Source organism: Python bivittatus, unplaced genomic scaffold (genome assembly GCF_059951505.1).
Source record: "Python bivittatus isolate LINGU-HERP-01145 unplaced genomic scaffold, Pbiv_v1 ctg000050_np1212, whole genome shotgun sequence".
NCBI classification, from domain to species: Eukaryota; Metazoa; Chordata; class Lepidosauria; order Squamata; family Pythonidae; genus Python; species Python bivittatus.
Window position 1 is genome coordinate 11063085 of NW_028277033.1, and position 21880 is coordinate 11084964.

Genomic DNA, 21880 nt, shown 5'->3' on the forward strand with positions numbered 1-21880 from the left:
TAGATGATTTTTATCTTTGAGTTTCAAAGTATTTTTTAGCAATGGGGTTAACATTTAAATGTTTTGAATGACTAAGCTGTCAATCTTTAAGCTATAAATGACGGCATCTTTCACACAAGGACCATTCAAACCATTCTCACATATTTTTTGTGCTTTGCATCTTCTGATGCTGAACATCGCTTAACATTTATGGCTCATAACTATGAAGGACAATCTTTGGATGTTTAAAGCTGGCTGGTCAGGCCCACGTCTTACAACATACAAAGAGAGATTTCATAAACAAATGGAGCAAACAAATCTGCAAATTATAGTTCTGTAACATTAACCTGACCCTTATGAACTTACATGCAGATAAATGGCTTTTAAATTTTCAGCATTTAAGTAGGTATGTTCTAGAACTCCATGAATAAATTACTTAAATTATCTGTCCCATAAAAGGAAGCAGTACTTTGAGGAGAAATGCCATAACAATGGATTTGCAAAGTGTCCAGAAGAATTTGTGTTGATTATAGAGCACCATATTCTTAAGTGAACAATTCCATCATGATAAAGAAAGGAATTTTATTATTTTTATATTTAAATTTTAATCTGCTACAATTTTAACCACTGCCCTAAATCTGTGGGGATTCATGTTACACATTATGATTTTTATGGCTTAAAATATGCTGTATCATGTTATAAGTTGGTTTTGAATGGGATAACCTTGAAAGGCAGGTGGTCAATACTGATGTAATAAACAAAACAATGTACGTGATTCTTATCAGTCCATGAACTAGAAGACCTTCTCCAGAATGGAAAACAAGGTCTAATTCAGCACTCTTTACAAGGTATTTCAATGCAACTCATCTGCACGGAATTGCGCATTCACACGGTTAGAACTCCCTTCAGCATCAAGGTGAAAGTGCCCCTCAGGCTGTTTCTGATTAGAAACACCCTCCTGCTTAATCTCTGATTTCCTGAAGAGGAACTGGAAATTCTCCAAAAAGCATCCTGAAGCAAAGAAACCCAAAGAAACTCTACCCTGAGCTGGATGTCGCCACTATAATTCAGTAGATACGTCAAATGCTTACTACTTCAATGATGCGGACCCTTGGAGTTAATTAACTCTTCAAAATACGTATCTGCTCAAACAGCAGGACGGTGAACAAAGCTTCCAACGAGACTCTTCAGCCTGCGTATTTCTAATATCAGAGAACATGGGGGGACGGGGGGGGGGGGAATTCATATGCAACTCAACTCTCCAATCAACTCCATGTGTGAAACATGATGGGCAACTCCACTAAAGTATGAAATTGTTCAGCTTACAGTTCAGTATAGAAATGGGCTCGCTGGGTTACGCTCAGCCTTTCTGAGAGCAGGAAATGACACTACGGTTGTGTCCCTGCCCATCGCAGAGCGAGACAGACAGACAGACTGAGAGACAATCGATCGATCTTTGGAAAGTCTAAAGGCAAAGAGATTTTGCAGGTCACTGCAGCATTTCAAGCAACCCCAGAAGGCAGACAAAGGTCGCCCTCAGCAGGCGAGCCACAGAGAGGGAACAGACGTGCACCTCCGTCTCCTGTCGGTCGTATCTCGGGCAGCGCTCACGCGGGGCCCGCGTTCCTGTCGCAACGGAGAGGCTCTGCGAGATTCCGAGCGTTACTCCTCCGAATGGCGCCGGGGGAGGAGCCGCCTTGCTCCGCGGACCTGCAACTCCAGACGCGCAGCGCAGCGCGGCCTCCGACTCGCGGCTCGCTCTGCGCGCCCGCGGTTCCCTTCCCCGCCCGGCGCCTCCCAGGGCCTCCCGCGGCGAGCGGCCGCCGAGCGACCGGGCCTCGCCCGCAGACCCGCGACCCTTCAGCCGGCTCCGGGCGGCCGCCGCCCCGCGCGAGCCTGGGGAGGGCGGGCAGCCCCGGTGGCCCGCGGCGAGGGCGGGCAGGCGCCCCCCGGGCACGCTTCGGCCCGGCCGGGGCACGGGCAGGGCGGCGCTGGGGCCGCAGGCGCCGCGGCCCGGCCCACCCGCCCCGCCGCGAGCGCCCTCCCGCGGGCCGGGCCGGGCCGGGCCTGGAGGACGCGGAGGGCCCCCGCCGCCGCCGCACTCACGATGGTGACGCTGGCCTTGCGCAGGTCGCGGTTCTCCTCCTGCAGCGCCTTGCACTTGAGCTTGTAAGTCTCCAGCTCGATCTTGAGCACCTTGTTCTCCTGCTGCAGCGAGGCCAGGCGGTTCGTCAGCTCCTCCAGCCGGAACGGCGAGATCACGATGCCGCCCGCCTTCCCGCCGGGGCCCGCCGCGCCCCCCGGGCCCGCCGCGCCCCCCGGCGCCCCCGCGCCGCCCCCGTCCGTGTCGCTCTCGCTGGCGCTGTCGGCCATGCCCGCGGGCGCGCGCCGCGCAGCCGGGCCGAGCCGAGCCAGGCGGACGCCGCGCTGCCGCCGCCGCCGCCGCTGCTCCCGCGGCTGCTCCCGCCGGCCCCGCCCCGCCCCGCCCCGCCGGCCCCGCCCCCGCGGCCCCGCCCCCGCCAAGAGGGGCGCCGCCGCCCGCCCGCCGCGCCCACAGCGCCGCCGCCCGCGGCCGCCGGCACTGCAAGCGGCGGCCCGGGGGCCGGTCCCTGCGGAAGGAGAGGCTGCTTTGCGCATCCTTCGCCGGGCCGGCGGGCCGCTGCGCCGGCGGGGGGCCGGCCGAGGCCCGGGAAGGGAAGGGAAGGGAGAGGGGCTGCTGCGAGCGCCCCGACGGAGGGAGGGCCTCGGAGGCGGCAGCGCCCGGCGTCACGGCGCGGGAAAGAGGTCCAGGCCCTTCGCGGGCGCCCGCACGGTCGGCAGGCCCCGCTCCCTCCTGAGGGCGAAGCTCCGGGGCCTCGCCGCGCCGTTCCCGACTCGCCGGGCCGCGCCCGCCGCGTCCCTCGCTTCGCGGACCTGCTCGGCCTCCGCCGCGCGTCCCGGCCCCCGGCCCGAGCTGCGCAGGGAGCGCCCCGGCGGAGGGGCAGCCCCGGCGCCGACCTGGACGCCGCCGGGCGACGCTCGCGCTTCGAGCCGGGCCGGTCGTTTTCGTTGCCTGGACGCCGCTCCGAGGCCGACGCGGCGTGTGAGTGGAGGAAAGGGGCGGGTGGCCCCGGTCGCACGTCCGCACCGTAAGGAAGGCGCCCAGACGAGCGTGTCGGTCGTGTGCAGGATGCCCGTGGACAACACGGGTGCTCGCTCGCCTGTGTCTGCGTCATTCCGGCTTGCCGGGACCCCTCGGCGGAATGGAGCCGTGGAAGGGAGGACTCCGCGCCGTCGGGAAGGTCAGTCTCTGTCCTGCGGAGGCGCGGGGCTGCCCTGCCAGGGGCCACCTGCAGCGCCCACGCCGCCCGGGGCCCGGGCCCAGGGCCCTGGAGGCCGCGGCTCGGCCGGCGGGCTGGGCAAGGCGCGGGCAGGCGGACCGCGGGCGGCTCCGTCCCTTGCTCCTTCCCAGGCCGCCTTCGCGGTCGCCGTCCGCCTGGCTAGTCAGGCCGCGGAGGAGGACCCTAGTCCTGCCGCCTGCGCCGCAGGAGGGCCGCGGTGGCTTGCTCGTTGCCGGGGCGGGTGGGCGAGCGACAGGCCGGAGCCGCGGCGCGTCTGTGCGCTGCGTGGATCTGGGAGACGGCGGCGGCGGCGGCGGGCCTCTGCCTAAAAGGTCGCTCAGGGTTTTTTGGCCGCGCGCGCGCGCGCGCCTCGGGCGCAACCGGAGGGAAAGGCAGATGGACGCGAGCCTGGCGGGGGTTCGGGCTCTAGGCCGTCGCGGCCAGTTTCTCCTCCTGGCAGCGGTCACCAGCAGCCGCTGCAGCAGCGAAGCTCCTACTCCGGCATGAAGGGCCAACCCCTCCTTCAAGCGGGCCGCGGTAGGAAGCCGCCCCGGCTCACCTCGTTTTCTAAGGCAGACCGCACCGTGCAAGGGACCCACAGCACCCCACAGGCCTCTCCTGCCAGGCAAAGGGCGTGCCGCGGTCTCCGTCCTAGCCTCTCTTCTTCCGGCGAGGAGGAAGAGGCTCCCCATCTCGCCGTCAGATAAGCAGAAGCAGCCCAACGTGCCGGCGGCCAGGCGGTCCTGTTTCTTCTTGAGGCTGGCGGCAGAAGGGTGTCCGTGGAGAGATCTGCTGCACTTCCAGCTGCTGGGCACGATCCCCTCCTGACCCAGGCATACCTTTTGGGCCACGGCTTATATTGTGGTCCGAATCTTTTTTTGTCTCCTGATTCCAGAATTTAACTGTGGCAGAAAGCAGCCCTCCTCAAATGGATGCTCTTCGGATGCTGTGAACCTCCGTTCCCAACATTTCGGAGAACACAAAATACAGAACTATAAATTGTATGAGCTGGAAAGGGGCCTTATTCAATGGGATTCCCATTATTCCCATTCAAACCTATGGGAGTGCAATACTACCTGCCCATGTTAATCCATCTTGTCCACCAGGATATCATACTCAGAGACATCCAACAGGACTTCGTGACAAATTCACCCTTGCTCCAGATAGCCCTTGTATCCTAAAGTGCTCACAGACACGACGTCCTGGTATCCTGTACAATGCAAATGTCACGGTACAAACTGCTCCTTCTTCCCATTTTCAAATACTGGGACTACCTTTACTCTTCTCTAATCTTCTGGCACCTCCGGAGTTTTCTAAGATTACAATTTGCAGTTCTGCCAACTACTTCAACACCCTGAGATGTATTTCAGCTCATGGGAACATAATTTGTTTAGGGTAGCAAGGTGGTTTCTCACAATACCTTTATTAATCTGGAGCTGGATTCCCTTCTTTTCCTCAGGCATGTTAGCCATGGCTCTGTCCTTCTGAAGATATTAAGCAGGCCTCCCCCATTTAGACTTGCCCTGCAGAAGAGACCAGCACATGTCTCCCTCCCAGCCCTTCCTCACCAGCTCAACTTTAAGCTTCTTGGCTCCCTCCCTTCAGGTTCAGACTGTGGGTGTTTTGTGTTCAGCCTCTTTTTCCATTTCCTTTTCATCTCCCTTTTGCTTCTCAGTTTGTCCATTCACCTCTTAAAGCTTTCCTCGTTTCATTGGGATCATTTCTACCTACATTTTCAGGACTTCTCATCTCCTTTAGGATTTCAAGGCATGGAGCATTGCCTGATTTGAGTTTGTTAAAATCTAGCTTTCTGAAGTCCAAGGTACATAACTGCTTCTTCAGCTTTTCCTCACTGAGTTTGCTTGAACTCCAGTGTGACATGGTTACTTTCTTTCAGAAGATGCCTGACACCTTCAGTCTGCCAATGTGTTGGCTGAGACTGGGTCTAGAATAGCTGATTCCCCTTGTTTCTTCTTTCTTCTGAAAAATGTCATTGTTTGCAAGAGAAATTGGAAATCTATTGGATCCCTTTTTTCCCTGCAGTTATTAGGGTAGTTGAAGTTCCACATTACCACTCCAGCCTGCTCTCTTGAGAAATGGCAAATTGATTTAGAAAGACATTGACCTAACTGGACCTGTCCACAACAGGTAGATGACCCAATATTTGTTTCTTGCTCCATTTAACCTTACCCAGATACTTTCAACAGGACTTCCACATTCCGGGACATTAGTTTTTTCACAGGGTAAATAGTTATTCTACCTATAAAACCACTCTGTCTCCAGCTCCCTTTCTACAGGGTACTTATTATCTTTCTAAGTCTGCATTCCAATCATGTCATTCCATCCGTTTTCCATGATTCCAAACAGATCCTATTTCTTATTTTGTGTCAAATTTTCTAGTTGCTGTTTATTGCCAGTGTTCTGCGCATGGATGCACAGATAATGGAGACTGGGGTATCGCTCTTTGCTGGTCTTCCTATCGCTGTGTATGGAGAATTTCTGAATATCCTTTGCTGCCTCATCTCCCTCAATTAGCTTTTGCAGCCCATCTTTCCTCTACAGGAGTCTGTGTCTCTGTCTCCCTCCCTGCTCTGATTTAGTGTGCAACCTTCTTGGTGAGATGTGCAAAGCTCTTGCCAAATGCATTATTTTCCTGCCTTTTTGAGCTGCAGCCCATCCCCTAAGAATTCCTTTGATGGTTGGTTGGTTCTATTGATTTACTTACTTATTCTTTTATTAGGCTTACGTGCCACTCTAATCAGAAACCCATAGCTTGCAGATTTGAATACAGTAAATAGGATTCAAAACATAACGAAGGCACAAGCACCAAGGAACAGCCCACTTACATACAGCATTCCCCCATAGGAAGGGGAAATTCAGTAATCGGACCCCAAACACCAGACTTAATTGAAAAAAACAGGACTTAATTGCTGAATGGAATGGACTTAATCTCTGAGGGGTGCTGTCCCGGTGAAGGAAGGCAGTGACCAAGAAGGCCAGACTTTGTCATCCCAGCAGATGACATTTCACGGGAATGCAGACACTGAGGAAGTTTTCCTTTCCAGCATTCATTTGGCAGGCAGAAGCCCCTGGGAGCAATATAAGTCATGGCCTAGAATCCAATCTTTCTTAACAACTTCATCATCTTAGCTTCGCTTCCAGGATCCCGCTGAGTCTCCCACCACCTCCACTTATCTTTTTCTTCTCAATGGAAAGCTTTGGTGTTACTGATTGCACAACACTGACAGTTCTTTCTATTGTTCTGGAGAAGTTAGGATGATAGAACCAGCTCAGGTGGTTGGGCTCACTCAGCTCCAGGGGCTTGGAGCATGGCTTTCTGTCCCCTTCTGTCCCCTCCTTGTCACATGCTTCCAAGTCCTCCTTACTCCCAGCAGGATGTCATCTTTCTCCTTGACACCCTTCTCACGTCCCTGCTCTTGAACAGAGTGCCCTATCCCCCTCAAAGATCTTGTACTGCTGGCTTCAAGAAGTGCTGTGTCTTCTCTGATAAAGAAGAAAAATTGGCTTCCAGTCCTTTCACTTTCTCCTTTGGCAAGGAGACAAGTTTGCATTTGTATGATTAGCATGGCCTTCTGGTTAAGAAGACAAACACAGCACACGTGGTAAATCATTAGTGCTGCTCCCTTGTGCCTATCTGTTCAACAGGATAGGAGACTGGCTTGTTTTCTCTACCTGCTTTACGCTCCCTTATTCTTGCTTGTTTTCCTGATCCCAGCTCTTGTCCCAAGCTTCCAGCTGCCTCTTCTTATTCTGGTTCACAAAGTGTCTGTTTCTATGCTTGTCTCATTCACTCATCCCAGGCTATGCTTGTTTGATGGATACAGGTTTTCAATGTTTTAATAGCTTCATAGATTGAAATTAAAAAGTGGTTCACTTGTTCCATGTATGTTAATCCTTTGCTATACATTGGAGATGGAAAATGGACAGTATTTATTAAACAGCATTTAGGCCACCTTTCAGGGTACAAAATCTTCCATCTTCCCTGGTCACTGGCTATAAATACATTGAAGAGTCTCAAGCCTCTGGAAGGACTAGGTTTAGTGGTTGATACATGCCTGCCTCCTCCTCTTCCTCCTGTCGGCCATGCTGCTTAGTAATGTTAAAGGAGCCACATCTTTTCCCAGGCTGTTCATTTTCTGAAGTCTTCACTTTATGAACTGCCACATGTAGATGCTTCATATAACTCAGCATCAGCCAGGGAAAGAAGTCCATTGGACATGCTCCTTACTGCATCTTGTTCCAGACTGAGATGCCAAGAGGAGGGAGGGAAGGGAAATGGGAATGCAAGAAATACTTCATATGTGCAAACAAATCTACTGAGTCTGAAAGGGGTGAATCCAGGGTCATCAAGAACCCTTCCCAAGAGGACAGTCGTTTGAAATCATGGTCTTTTCTTAATCTTTTTTCAATCTATTCCCCTCCTTTATACCCTCACTGAAACATCAGGTTTGACACTGAAAGGCAGTGCAATTCGTACATCAACCTTCCATCCTCTCAACGAGAACGGGAAATTCTCTTGGGAGGTCCCAAAAACAATTATTTCATGCCCTTTGGCGGTCTGCATGCCAGCCCACTTGGTGTTTTGGGTAAAGCTGCGACCCGGATGAAAGGTGAGGCAAAGAAGTTGGAAGTGGGGGAAGGGACAGGTGGGGCCAGAGCGCCCCAAAAGGCAAGCAGAAGAAGGGATGGTGGAATTAGCAATCCTGAGGGAAGAAAGGGAGGCAAAGCTTGCTCAGACCATTTACACCAGGTACAAAGCATACTGCGATCTCCATGTAACTGAAGTGTTTTAACACAATTTATTTTAGGCTTAAATTATCAACTAGATCATCCAGTGTTGGTGGGTTTTTTTCATACATATGTAATTAGAGCTATTATCAATGAATCCTGTTTTCATATGAAGATAATTAACAAATTAAAAGTATTTCACCAAAAACCCAAATAAAAATGCCCTTTAAAACACAGCAGCCTTAACAACCTAATATTAATCTGCTAGGATGATTACACATGATTGGCTTCCTTAAAGATTCTACATCTTAGAGCCAGTACACAATATAGTAATATTTTTACAGCGTGCTGCCACTCTGTTAGCTAAGAAATTCTCTTCCTTCCTTCCTCTCCCCCCTCTTTTTTTTTTAAATATCCCCAACTGGTGCTCCCAAAAGCACCCTCCCACTTCTAAAAGCTGCAAGCGTTTTCCCCAGTGGAAAGCAGGACAGATAGCACCCCCCTCCGCAAAAAGCAACTACTGTATATGTTATGGTTTCTGTAAGTCTGAGATAATTTCCACTGAAAAAGTTGGCAACAGCAACAAATATTAGATGAAGGGCTTTGTGTTTAGAGGTGGCGGACAGGCTCCCGCAAGCACCCCGCTCTCTTAACAGCCGCCGTCTCCAGGCTGCCTCCATTCCCCACCCACCACAAGCTGAAATGAGGAGGCATCGCTCAGCAGCTGTGCTTGATGAACTGCACCCCAGGATCTGGTCTGATGTGTCGCAATCTAATATTTGCAAAACTGGAAAAGAGTTCATCAAAATAAGGTGGAATACATGCATCAAAATATTAGTACTCTGGAGAGAGAATCTTTTGTTTCACAGAACTACAGAATTCCCCGTCATAGGAATCATTAAATTTGCAGCAGATTTTAAAGATTTTTTTAAAATCAAGCTAGCATTTTTGCATATACAAACATTATAATCGCTAAATATACAAGAATCTGTGAAGATACACCCAGAATACCTTGGCAGGTGTAGTGGCCATCTGAGACACTGATTTCTGTTCAATGCAAATGCACTATTCAGTTTGTGAGCTAAGAGGCAGTGCCTTATCAGCCTGGATCCTCTACTTCTCTTTAGAATTTACACGGTGTTATTTACAATGAAACAAGCAATGTTAGTCTTCTTTTTAAAAAAAAGATGAAAACAAAAACAAAGGTGTATTTTAGTACCCTGACAGTTTGGGTCTGAGAAAAATAAGGCGAACTGTTGTGGATTTTAATAATTTTTAGTGTCTCTCTGTAGTTTGAACCATTTTCCAGTGTCATTTTAATCTGTTCTTGCAACAGGAATTCCTTGATTTCACGATGGCCTCTCATTGCTTCAGTGAAGCTGTCCCGTAGGAGCACCTTGGACATCCGTAGCATCTTCTCCCACCTCATCCTCTCCAATGGTGTGAACAAAAGTGGATTTCCATGCTCTTGTTGAACTGGCTCATGCTAAATTAAATTTGTTTTTGTTGTGTTCTTCACATAAAAACCATGCGGTTAATGTGTGGAAGCAGCAAACACACAGACGCGCGCACACACACACTTTTGTCCGTGACTTGATAATTCCTGTTGATTTTATTCTTCCTTGAGTTTCTCTCTAGAATACTGGCAGTAAAAGCACACAGTCTTGGGTCAAGTGGAAACGGAAGGGGAAAAAAGAAAGAGAAAGAGAATACTGGTATCAGAAATGTTCATTTGGATAGCACTGAGCATTTCAATTGTAAATAGTTACTCTGCATCTGTCCCATAAAACAGAAGGCCCACCTCACAGCCTCTGCTGTGTTTGCACATTAATCTAGTTCACCTTCAGGTTGGGCAATGTTGGGCCATGCCTTCTGCTTCCTACAGACTTTTGTAACCCGAGTTACAGCACATAAGCTGCCATCTTCCCGTTGCCACCAAGAGAGTTGTACAGTATATCCATGGCCAAGAGGACTACTGCTTGAACTACAAGGCTTATCCACTCCCACCTAGCGTAACAGAACAAAAACTGAAGCATACTCAGAATAAGATGTAAATCCAGCTTTTCAAGATCTGGCGCTGGTTAAATTACCTTTGTTCTAGCCACCTATTCAGGAAAATGCTTCCCAATTCAATGAGCTAAACAAATGAGATTAGAACAAAATCTTCCAAATTAGAAGTTATCTGGTTTTATAGGTTACAAAACGTAACTCATATCCAGTCAGACTAGCAGCAGGTGAATATCCTTCCATGGTAAATGGCATGGTACCTAGCTGTCTAAAGGTCAGCCTTCAGGTTGACCGTCAGACAGGTCTGTCTCCATCATACAGTGGGACAAAAAAGTATTTAGTCAGCCACCAATTGTGCAAGTTCTCCCACTTAAAAAGATGAGAGAGGCCTGTAATTTTCATCATAGGTATACCTCAACTATGAGAGACAAAATGGGGGAAAAAATCCAGAAAATCACATTGTCTGATTTTTAAAGAATTTATTTGCAAATCATGGTGGAAAATAAGTATTTGGTCAATATCAAAAGTTCATCTCAATACTTTGCTATATATCCTTTGTTGGCAATGACAGAGGTCAAACGTTTTCTATAAGTCTTCACAAGTCTTCACACACTGTTGCTGGTATTTTGGCCCATTCCTCCATGCAGATCTCCTCTAGAGCAGTGATGTTTTGGGGCTGTCGCTGGGCAACACGGACTTTCAACTCCCTCCAAAGGTTTTCCATGGGGTTGAGATCTGGAGACTGGCTAGGCCACTCCAGGACCTTGAAATGCTTCTTACGAAGCCACTCCTTCGTTGCCCGGGCGGTGTGTTTGGGATCATTGTCATGCCGAAAGACCCAGCCACGTTTCATCTTCAATGCCCTTGCTGATGGAAGGAGGTGTTCACTCAAAATCTCACGATACATGGCCCCATTCATTCTTTCCTTTACACGGATCAGTCGTCCTGGTCCCTTTGCAGAAAAACAGCCCCAAAGCATGATGTTTCCACCCCCATGCTTCACAGTAGGTATGGTGTTCTTTGGATGCAACTCAGCATTCTCTCTCCTCCAAACACGACGAGTTGAGTTTAGACCAAAACATTCTATTTTGGTTTCATCTGACCATATGACATTCTCCCAATCCTCTTCTGGATCATCCAAATGCTCTCTAGCAAACTTCAGACGGGCCCAGACATGTACTGGCTTAAGCAGGGGGACACGTCTGGCACTGCAGGATTTGAGTCCCTGGCAGCGTAGTGGGTTACTGATGGTAGCCTTTGTTACTTTGGTCCCAGCTCTCTGCAGGTCATTCACTAGTTCCCCCCTTGTGGTTCTGGGATTTTTGCTCACCGTTCTTGTGATCATTTTGACCCCACGGGGTGAGATCTTGCATGGAGCCCCAGATCGAGGGAGATTATCAGTGGTCTTGTATGTCTTCCATTTTCTAATTCTTGCTCCCACAGTTGATTTCTTCACACCAAGCTGCTTGCCTATTGCAGATTCAGTCTTCCCAGCCTGGTGCAGGTCTACAATTTTGTTTCTGGTGTCCTTCGTCAGCTCTTTGGTCTTGGCCATAGTGGAGTTTGGAGTGTGACTGTTTGAGGTTGTGGACAGGGGTCTTTTATACTGATAACAAGGTCAAACAGGTGCCATTACTACAGGTAACGAGTGGAGGACAGAGGAGCCTCTTAAAGAAGTAGTTACAGGTCTGTGAGAGCCAGACATCTTGCTTGTTTGTAGGTGACCAGATACTTATTTTCCACCATGATTTGCAAATAAATTCTTTAAAAATCAGACAATGTGATTTTCTGGATTTTTTTCCCCATTTTGTCTTTCATAGTTGAGGTATACCTCTGATGAAAATTACAGGCCTCTCTCATCTTTTTAAGTGGGAGAACTTGCACAATTGGTGGCTGACTAAATACTTTTTTGCCCCACTGTAAGAACAAAATCAGTGGAATCAGAGAAAATCCAGAGTTCTGATAACTTTGTCCATGTAGGTGATCTGCAGCATTGACACTTAAGAGAACCACCGCCGTTGTGATTGTTACTCTGACATCCCCAGGAAACTCTCACTTATCTCTAGCTGTTCTTTTTGGAGAGATTTACTTCCTTCTGAACTGCATGGCATTTCTTGGACCTTTGACCTTATTGTTCCCAGAGGGTCCCCATCTCACTGGACGAGAGCAGCCCCATCAGCCCAGTGGTGTATTAAGGAAATGCAGAAACTATATCTTGCTAAGCACTGAAGGAATGTTTGCCAAAGCAAAACTCCAAGTCTCATATTGCTTCATAAAGATTCCATAATCGCTCAAAGTATTAAGAATAAAAGAGTTACGTATCCAACTGACCTTTCATTGTTTGGCTGTTATGAATAGGTTGTCTTCTCTGCATGCCGGACTTCCTTCTTCATTTTCACTTTACAACCTTCTCCCTGCTTTAAAAAAAGGACACACCTTCAGATATCAAACTGATGTTTTTATTGTAGTGATTCCACATGATAGGGGACAAGGATCAAGCTGTAAAATCTACCGAGTCATGCAGACCACTGTCGTCTGCTGAGTTGCAAAACGCGAGTGTCCAATAGAGCCAGCAGCTGCACAAGATGATGAGGTGTGTGCTCACGCAGGCGCCAGCACAGCACAGGGATCATCATCCAGAAATGAGTTTCCCGAGCATCATACAGAATGCTGGGTATTCCACTATTCCTCCACCAGTTTGCAAATACCCCATGCTGAGTGACCCCGAGTTAGCAGATCCTTTGCAAGCCAACGTCCACTGATTTAAAGAAGGCTCAAAGCTTTAAATTAAGTAGATTAGTCGGGAAAAACAGGGCTGGAAAAAGGGAAGGGGAATATTTGCAAAGCAAAACACATCTGCGGGAAACATACTAAAAGTCCCCCAAATATTTTTCCATTTGAAAATTAGCAGTTTAATAGTACAGTCAAAACCTTAATTCTTCAGACCTCCATGTAGCAGGCTACATATGCAGTGGACAGTTTTTTATTTTGGACTCCGTCCCTAAATGGTGGACAAAATCCGTTATTTCCACAGCATTCCAGACAACTGACCTGATTTGCATCACTTCTGTAACAATGTCATTTTACATCATTTGTGTCCATTCATGCCATGAGAGTAATGAGAGAATTAAAGAAATGGCATGAATGGATACAAACGAGCAAAAATCACTGACAACGTAATTACACAAATGATATAAATTGACACAATATAAATTACATCAATGACATAAAGTCTCATCTCTTCCCCCCATCCCCCAAGCCAACTGACCATTCAGTTGAGATTTTACCGCATTTTGCTAAAGAATATACATACAGATGATTGATCTAGGGACAGCAGCTTTGAGGGTGACTGTAGAGTGTGTAGCTGCTGGCCAGCTGATCCCATGCAGGTCTTCTGTGACTCAAGCTGCTGTTCAAACCCACCCCCGAGAGGCAGCGGGGAGCGTTTTAGGTAGAGAGGAAGGGGGAAACCCCACAGAGTCTTGGCCAGAGGCGCTCAGAGAAGCATGGGCTTTATCCGGACATTTTTGAACCCGGCCTGGGATTCTGGCCCAAATGTCCCCAAAGCCCTTGGAGAACTAGGAGCAATAAGATCAAGTTGGTAAGGAAAGTTTAGACCTGTGACAGACTATTTGGTTTCAGTGCTGCTTCTGCTCTTCTAAGAAAATCTTCTTTTCCTCTATCTCCTCATTTATTTGTTCTGGTTAATGGTTGCTAGTTTTCTAGCAAATGTATGCAAATCACCTCATGTAACCTGATGCAACTGGCTTTTCTTTTCACATTACTCCCTAATTAAGACCAACACCCCTTTTTATTATTATTATTCCAGTGTTAGGTTTACAAGCCACCACTGCAAACTCCAAAACAGCCTTGGGCCTGGTAACCCTGGAGAAAGACTGGAGCTGATTCCTGGGGAAAGAGCATTTCCTGTTCAAGAGTAGGAGGTGAGAGAGGAGGGTGGAGATCCCAGAAGACATCTGGCAGGCAGATGTGCTTATCACCCACGCCCACATACACACCATACACACACCACTTCCGCTGCTATAGTCAATGAATGCATGCTCAGGTATGCATCTCTTTAAAAAGCATTTGAACCCTGCATCAACAGCCATCAAGCATCCCCAGGACCTGCCTTCTGTTCTCTTTGGCCTTGATGGTCCACAGACCTCTCCTCACTCACTGCTGGTTCCAGAGACCAAAATCTGCAGCCAATTTAATCCGCTATTTAACCTGATGGACTTTTCTGGCGGACTAGTATCATCACAAGAGGGAAGGAAAGTAGTTATAACGGCGTGTCCTTTTCAGGATGAGCAACAGCTTTTCTTTGTTAAATCATAGGCTCATACTTCCTGCAGTTTCTCAAAAACTGCATCTGGGTAAGAATCTGGGTATCGTGTCTTCATTTATACATAATTAATTACTTAGAAGACGACCGATCTGGCTAGTCAAGTGTCTTTTTTAAAAAAAAAAAATCTTTCTGCCCAGGCTGTTAGAAAATTTGGCTGCCATCTGAATGCGAGGAACGATAGATTAGGAGAAATAAGGATACCCCACGAGAAAAGAAAACAGTGTATGGATCTGATATTCATTTGGACTGATATTCCACTTGGACTCGCAAGACCAGGCTAGGGATAGATCATCATGGAGAAAATCTATCTATGTGGTCGCGTGGTGTCGAAAACAACTTTATGGCACCTAATCAGTTTCATGCCGGCATACTTGGGCTTGAGTAATGCCGTTCTTGTGCACGTTCTACGGGGTCTACTAGGGGCCTCGTTCTAGTAAGTTTTGCCCAAAATTGCAGCCTTAACCACCAAATACTTCCAGTGCAAAAGAAAATGCTCTGCATCCTGTCTTCTTTTTGTGGATGAAACTGACCAGGAGGCAGAAGATGGGAATAACAAGCACTCACATGGAGTAGTCTGAAATTGTGTTATTAATAGTTTTACTAGTAAAGCCCCACTAGCCGAAACAGCAGGTGAATAGTTCTCTGAAGCCGCAGTGTGAAAAAGTAGTTGCCAGCCCACACGGATGCACGTAAGATTTTATCCTTTCAGCTCAAATGCGCCATTTGCTGAAAGCTCAAGCATTTTGCTTTGACGGGCCTGAGGTTAATCTGCAAGCCATCAGCCACTCAACCGCATTTCGAGCCAAGAGGAGCCGTTGCACCCCGATCAGCTCTTTCATTACCCTGACAGGTTTTTTCACATGTGGGACAACAACACGTCTTAATACTTTCCGGGTAACCTGTGAGAAATAACATAGGAAAAACAAAAGTCGATACATGTTCTGCCTGAGCCTGGAAGGGCAAAGTTGATGTAAAAAGAATCCATATTTAGGAGGACACGAAAAAGAGGGAAAAGAATGAATCTGCAAAAGAGAATTACTTTTCGGGTGACGGTATTGCCTTCTTCATCAGTAAACTGCTCTTGCGTAACTGATTCGCCTGGAATGTTTTTTGCTTCCTCGCCCTAGTAGAGAACATGTCACAGTGTTAGCTCTACTTACTTGGTTACAACTGCTGCTTTTTAACACCACTCCAAGCACTAAAACTCATGCCAGGCAAGATTTCCTTGTTAGAAACAGCACTTCCAGAGTGTCTTATGACGCATCATTCATGGTTCTGATACGGTGGATCATGTTAATTATATAATTATATCATCAAAGGCCATATTAGAAGAGGGTCAGCCCACCTGTGTCTAACTCAAGAGGTGCAATTCTGTGCTGGATAAGAGAGGGCCCAATGACTTCTCACTTACCTCAAGACGGTCCAACAGGTTGTCATTTTAGCACACAATGACTGTTTGGGCAATATGTTTAATTGTATGGGGAAGCGTTGTCATGTTATGCAAAGCACCCAACCCAGTCAATGATAGAGTTTGGTTTTCACCCTAAACGACGACAGGATTGCTAGAGACTAAATCCACTACGAAGAAAGATTAGACAGTTGATAACCCTGTCTTCCTGCTGCTAAAATGAAGACGAACGTTTCACTCTGGTGAAAGCTGAACAGAGGGCAGAAAGGGGCAGGGGTGAATAAGCCTCCTTGACTTCACATGTGGTGGTGCCCAACCAAGTTGGCCCGCTCAGATGGAAGGATCTTGAAAATGGCCACTCCCTGGTTGCCTGGATCATCCCTGCATGAATGCTGCTGCGGTGCAAGGGTCATTCAGTTGCTTCAGTCTGTCTTTTGAAGAGAGCTGGTGAATTCAGATGAGAGCTTAGATATCAAGGAGTGCCGCCTGTTACCCTCCGTTCCTCAAGGGTTGCTATTCAGCACAGTGATGACCCAGCCATGCCACTGGCTGAGATTGTACATCAAGCCAGGAAACAATGATCTGTCCCAGAGTAGGGAGTCATACTTCTGTGTATGATCATATGTTCTAGATCTATTGCCTTTCCTTATTTAAAAAAAATAATGAAGGCAAATATGAATGCACAGAAACATGGAAACACATTTCTTGTGCTAATGGATCTATAGCTACATCATCAGTTTGGAAAACAACCACCACAACAATATAGGTTGACTGAAGGTAGACAAATTCTTGTTTTAAATATACATTAGAGAAGGTTCCATAAAAGTTGTACAAGTAATTTATGTGACCAACCCACTGCAGCTTGAAAATTTAAGATAAGATACATATGGAAGTCAACACAGTAATATCAGTACTTCAGGGAGAGGCATGTCAAGCATTCTGTAAATCTATAAAAGGTTGTCCTAATGCAGAGCCCAGGATTAACTCAGGAACTGCTGCTTTTCTCTGAAAGGTTCCAAAGTGGATTATCCTTCCATACCCAAGAGTCTGTGTGCATACACGTTTCAGCAGCAAGTATTTGGGAAAATAACTCATCACTTTCACTAACCGCTGGACTGGTTTTAATTGCCTTGATTTTCATTTTGATTTTGATTTTGTGTTTTATATTTTCTATTAGGATTATAAGGCACTTTGAGTGGCTATACAAGATAGGATATAAATCGAATCATCACCACCATCACCATCACCATCACCATCATCACAGCAGCAGCAGCAGCAGCAGCAGCAGCAGCAGCAGCAGCAGCAGCAAAAGCTTATCAGTGTCCCAACCTACACCAAAGAGGCCATCTTCCTCAGAACTACTTTCACAAAGAGCCTTAAGAAAACTGGGGAGTCCCTGGGATTCCTCTCAAACTGGATCAGGGGCAATGCCCAAACAGGTCCACAAAAATGGAAGACATCCTATTTCTCTTTTTAGAACATGGCTTTGACTATCTAGATCACTTTTCTGGAGGTGCTGCTGTGACAGCCCCCACCCCTATCCCCAATACTTCCAACTAGTATTTACTGTTCAGCTGAGCAGCAGTCATTGTGTGGGTTTGTATTTAGACAAATGGCTTTGAGGAAGACATCCAGAAGAAAGTTATGAAAAAGATAAATCAAATTAACATATTTGTTTTGGGACTATAATTGGTCAAGCTACAGGACTGGTTCAGGACATTTTGCCACTTGAGATGAAGGGCAAGATGGTGTCAATTACTCCCTGGACAAACACAAGCAGGACTGATAGCCGAATCGTTCTTTTGCACAGGGTGTGCAATTGCTTGACTGTGTGTCCCTGATTCTGAAAGCACCAGACAAGCCTAGGGCCTTCCAGAACAGCTTGACTGGTGCCCACAAAGCTCCTTCCTCTTGCTTTTCCTCCATGGGTTCTATGGTCCAAGACCAGGACCTGACTTGTCTTTCCTGCTGTAACAGCTTCCAGTTACTAAACTGCTCCTGAACATATTTAATTTAGTGTATTCAACTGCATTCCAATGCATTTAGAGTCATGCATATACAAAGAGGCAACCGTGCAACACAGGATGGGATTATGAGGAACAACCCACGGTGCAATTTGGTAGTTTCTCCCAACATGCCTGTAGGTTCTGCAAGGGACAGCACATATCACACCAAAAGGAAGAATCTAATGTGAGCCATACTATCAGCACTGCAGTCCAAGCCCACTTCATGCCAGTGGCACCACAGTCACCCAATACCTTCAGAATGAAACGCCGGCGATAAACCCTCGTAACGATTCTCTGTTCTTCGTCTGAACTTGAATCACTCTGAATCTCACATTCACTGTCACTCTCACTAAACTCCTGATAAATGCAGTTTTTAGTACATTTTACCAGCTCATTTAAAAGATAAAAATGATTCTGAGCAAGACAGAGGGAAAATGGTTACTCCCAAATTTAGGTTCACACCCCACCCCACCCATACTGGGAATGTGTGCCAGCTTGCTCCTGGGGATCACACTCCTAAATGTGGTGCATGCTACCACGTTGCCTTGATAACATTTAAAGCATAAAACAGATTTGCACAGGCTTGGTCCAGCTATAATCTCTTCCCTCTATAAGCTGCTTTACGAGCAAGGAGGGACCTGGGGTGCACGTGTATTCTTTCTGCCCAGTACACATGTCCCCATTCTTCCTTGCTGGCCTCAAGCATACGTTCATCTTATATCAACAACGATGTTTCGCAAAACCAATGCTATTCTCGAGGTTGTATATGCCCCATGCCCCCTTCTTTCTAGTCCAAACCAAGATTAGTGGTACAATAAACATCGTTGTTGTTGTTAAACAGGATTTGAAACACTACTTCAAAAAGCAGTTTCAAATTTGAGTTAAGCTGAGAATTTTGTTTAAATCTGCGGCCAACCAAGGAAAAAATGTCCATCGTGTTTTAGCTCCACCGTCCACCTTTACATGTCTTTCCCCATTCAACAATATGTATTCTGTAATGGGGAAGAATTGCTTTTAGGGCTGAAAAAATGTGCTATTTACATGCAGAATCCACCCTAGAGCTGCAAGTAATGTCCACATGCTACTAAACTGAAGCATTTTCCAGGGATTTCTGCTACACCAGAATGGGCTAAGCTAGGATTTGATGGCATTTGGCAGGTTGATGCACCTCCACATATTTCCTGCCCCTTGTGTTACAGCATGTCATCATGCATCTCTCCTCAGTTTTGCATTAGGTATGAGCATATCTCGTTTATGTGTGCTCCTACATTCATATCGAGAACTTGGCTTTAATCAAGGTCCTCAGAGCAGCTGGTGAGTGAATGGGAAGGCGGAGCTGCAGAATGAAAACATCATGCTCTCCGCACCTGATTCCAGCATGGCAACATGGGCCCTGGAATGCAGCCCATGTATTCTGACCCTGAGAGACCACGCGGGAGGTAGCTGCAGAATAAGCAACAATGGTCGGGAATGGTGGCCTGTCCCCCTCCTCCCCAAGCAAATCAAGTTCACGGCATTTATACCTTTTGTTCCGATGCAGCTGCTGCTCCATCATCTTCCTGAGCTTTTGATCTTGCCTTGCTGCTGTCAGAAATATGCCAGCTTGTCTTTTTCATGCTAACAGGCACAGAGGTTTTAGGCGTATCAACTGCTGGCTTGTTTGCCTCTTGCAAGGATTTCTGGTGGGATGTTAATGAGATTGTTTGCTGCTCAGTTCGGAGAGAACTTCGCGTTTTTGGTTTCACAGTTTCCTTGTCACTCTGCTTTCCTAGGCTGTTCACAGAGTCCTGGACAAAAGACTTAGCCTTTGCTTCTAATGTAGATTCAGAGTAGCTCCCGTCGGTTTCCAGTTTTCCTGCTTCCCCTCTGAAATATGAGGTAATAGAATCTCTATACTGATCAGGGCTACAAGAGAGAAAGAGCCAACCCAAGAAATAAATAATGGTATCATTAAATCACCTCTCCACAGGCATTCAACAACAGGCTTACATTTATGACTTACTGTATACAGAAACAAATACATAGGTATGAACAAAAAGCCAAGTTGTGGCTCTGGAAGTCGATATCATTCCAGACGTACCAGGAGATGTATCTAGCCAATACAGCCTTGAAGGATCGTTGTGATCCTCTTAAGAAATAAATCTAGACCTGAGCAAGAGTATGTCTGGCCTGGCTTCTCTGTTCCGTAATGGCCAGCCAGGTACTTTTGGGAAGCACCCAAGCTCTGTTTGAAGGTCCCCCCCCCCCCCATACACACACTCTTCTCCTGGCAATGGATATTGATCCACAAAGGGTGTGTTAGGGGGCCTGATCCTTGATTCTCATGGGAGACGTTGTTGTTGTTGTTCAGTCATTAAGTCGTGTCTGACTCTTCGTGACCCCATGAACCATATTGCGCCAGGCCTTCCTGTCCTTCACTGCCTCCCTGAGTTTGCTCAGTAGAAACAACCTACAGCTTATGCAATTCCCTCACCATATTCCCAGGGTGATGGGAATAGCTAACAAGATCCTGATAAAATCTCCAGATGTTGTAGGCACATCCACAAGGAGCAGGAACCCTTGGTGATGGCTCTGGATCTTTGGAACACCCTTCTCAGAGCCCTTTTGAGAGACATTTGGGCTATTTTAAATCCTTTGAGAGCTACATCCCATCTGTTTCTAGAGTTCATTCTGCTTTTAATGTGGATGTTTAAATGCTGGTTTTGATTTCACTGTCTTAAATATCACAGCACATATATGTCTTGAGAACATTAGTTGGTCTATAAAATATTGTTAACCAAATACATAAGCTATTGATCCGTGCTTTTTAAGGGTCATGTTTATATACCTCCATCTAGCAGGAAAAAAACTAAGACAAATATTTTTTTAAAAAACACCCTATAATATTTGAAAACCAGAAGAAGTGATCTATCTGAGACTTGGCTGTCTCAGCCTTAGCACTCCATACCTGTCATCCAATCGATTCAGCAGTTCACCGCTTATTCTGCGTCCTGGAGATGTTGGTTCCACTTTGACCCTAGAGGCCTCATTCTGCCAACCTGAAATTGAAGACATTTCCTGTTCGGCCTGCTGCACATAGTTAAGTATAGACAAGACTTTTTCTTCTGTCATTTCCTCAGACTCAGCTATTTCTTCAAGGCAAATATCTTCAAACAGAGATTTAAGCTTTTCGTCCGTGGTCTCCTCATCAGTACCAGACTCCTCTCTCTCGTGGCGTTCAGTCCTCGCTAAGGTTCGGCTAATCTCTTCTCTTGGTGCTTGCATTCCAGCATAGCTACCGAGATAGCGAGGGAAATCCTTAAGATGTATTTCTTCCAATGGGATCTGGCCTGCATCTTTAGAGGTTCCTTCTCTAGGCACTGAGTTACCATATTTGCCGTCTTCCAGTGAAGTGTCTTCTTCAATGACCACGGGAGGTCCTGCGGCTTTCTCCTCTAGGTTTCCCTGTGAAGTTGCTAACACATCACTCAGTCTACTGGGAGTTCTAAAGGGTGATTCTATACTAGAGAAATCACTAGCCAAATCATCTTGATGGAAAAGGCTGGGTGGCACGAAGCACAACCCAGGGGGAGTTTCCAGTTCCATTTGAAAGGTGGGATAACCTAAGGAAGACAGTATATTTGGACTAATTGCAATGAAGAATGGAGTAACATGAAATCAAGCATTCAGAATGGCTGATTACTTAAAATATGAGAACTATATGAAACAGTAAGAACAATTTAAATAGGAAAGGAACAATGAATTCTTTAAAGAGTGCAACAAAACTGAAGTCAGCAAAGCTGCTAGCACAGTGCACCTACAGCTGATGTCCATTTACAGCTATTTTAATGATTTCACAACTGAAGAACTTGCTCTTCTCAATCAGCTGGAAAGAACCTCAACTGTTGTTCAATAATTATGTATATGAATAATGACAATTTGTGGCAAAATAAATAATTTCTGCTTTTATTATGGCTCATGATGATTAAATGCAAAGAATGAAGTTCCTGCCTGCGAGACAGGCAAGTTTCTTACAAGTATTGTAAAATTGGCTTCATTTTATCCTAGGCGTATCCTTTTTAAT

The 21880-nt window shown here is 46.8% G+C and overlaps 3 protein-coding genes across 30 annotated transcripts in view; 1 reads left to right on the forward strand and 2 right to left on the reverse strand.

Moving 5' to 3' along the window:
* CCDC6 (coiled-coil domain containing 6) overlaps window positions 1–2435 on the reverse strand; it is a 33120-nt gene extending 30685 nt beyond the window's left edge. Inside the window, exon 1 of the mRNA XM_088129943.1 lies at window positions 2086–2435. Coding sequence (XP_087986069.1) covers window positions 2086–2352 — 267 coding nt within the window. The 5' untranslated portion in view covers window positions 2353–2435. The remainder of the gene's footprint in view (window positions 1–2085) is intronic.
* LOC148216925 (uncharacterized) lies at window positions 2345–20962 on the forward strand. 3 transcript variants are annotated; one of them, XM_088129957.1, is made up of 3 exons: window positions 2345–3260; window positions 13885–13999; window positions 16989–20962. In XM_088129957.1, exons 1-2 carry the CDS (start codon window positions 2351–2353, stop codon window positions 13959–13961), a joined length of 987 nt encoding a protein of 328 aa, XP_087986083.1. In that variant the 5' UTR covers window positions 2345–2350; the 3' UTR covers window positions 13962–13999; window positions 16989–20962. The 3 variants fall into 3 exon arrangements, with proteins under 3 accessions (XP_087986083.1, XP_087986085.1, XP_087986075.1); XM_088129959.1 differs by lacking the exon at window positions 13885–13999; XM_088129949.1 differs by lacking the exons at window positions 13885–13999; window positions 16989–20962 and adding an exon at window positions 4195–8463.
* Window positions 8101–21880, reverse strand: part of ANK3 (ankyrin 3) — a 266225-nt gene continuing 252445 nt past the window's right edge. For 15 of the 26 annotated variants that reach the window (XM_088129865.1, XM_088129917.1, XM_088129833.1 and 12 more), the window contains 7 exons: window positions 20765–21419; window positions 19341–19722; window positions 18070–18174; window positions 15443–15526; window positions 15246–15302; window positions 12387–12472; window positions 8101–9711 (listed from right to left, as the gene is read on the reverse strand). In XM_088129865.1, coding sequence (XP_087985991.1) covers window positions 12404–12472; window positions 15246–15302; window positions 15443–15526; window positions 18070–18174; window positions 19341–19722; window positions 20765–21419 — 1352 coding nt within the window. In that variant the 3' untranslated portion in view covers window positions 8101–9711; window positions 12387–12403. The remainder of the gene's footprint in view (window positions 9712–12386; window positions 12473–15245; window positions 15303–15442; window positions 15527–18069; window positions 18175–19340; window positions 19723–20764; window positions 21420–21880) is intronic. The other 11 variants (XM_088129929.1, XM_088129923.1, XM_088129931.1 and 8 more) reach the window with 9 other exon arrangements.

Excerpts from the sequence above, each read along its gene's own strand:
- LOC148216925 (XM_088129949.1), top strand. The coding sequence starts at position 2,351 with ATGCCCGCGGGCGCGCGCCGCGCAGCCGGGCCGAGCCGAGCCAGGCGG. Across the intron at positions 3,261-4,194 it reads GACTCCGCGCCGTCGGGAAG|AATTTAACTGTGGCAGAAAG; the intron begins GTCAGTCTCTGT and ends TCCTGATTCCAG.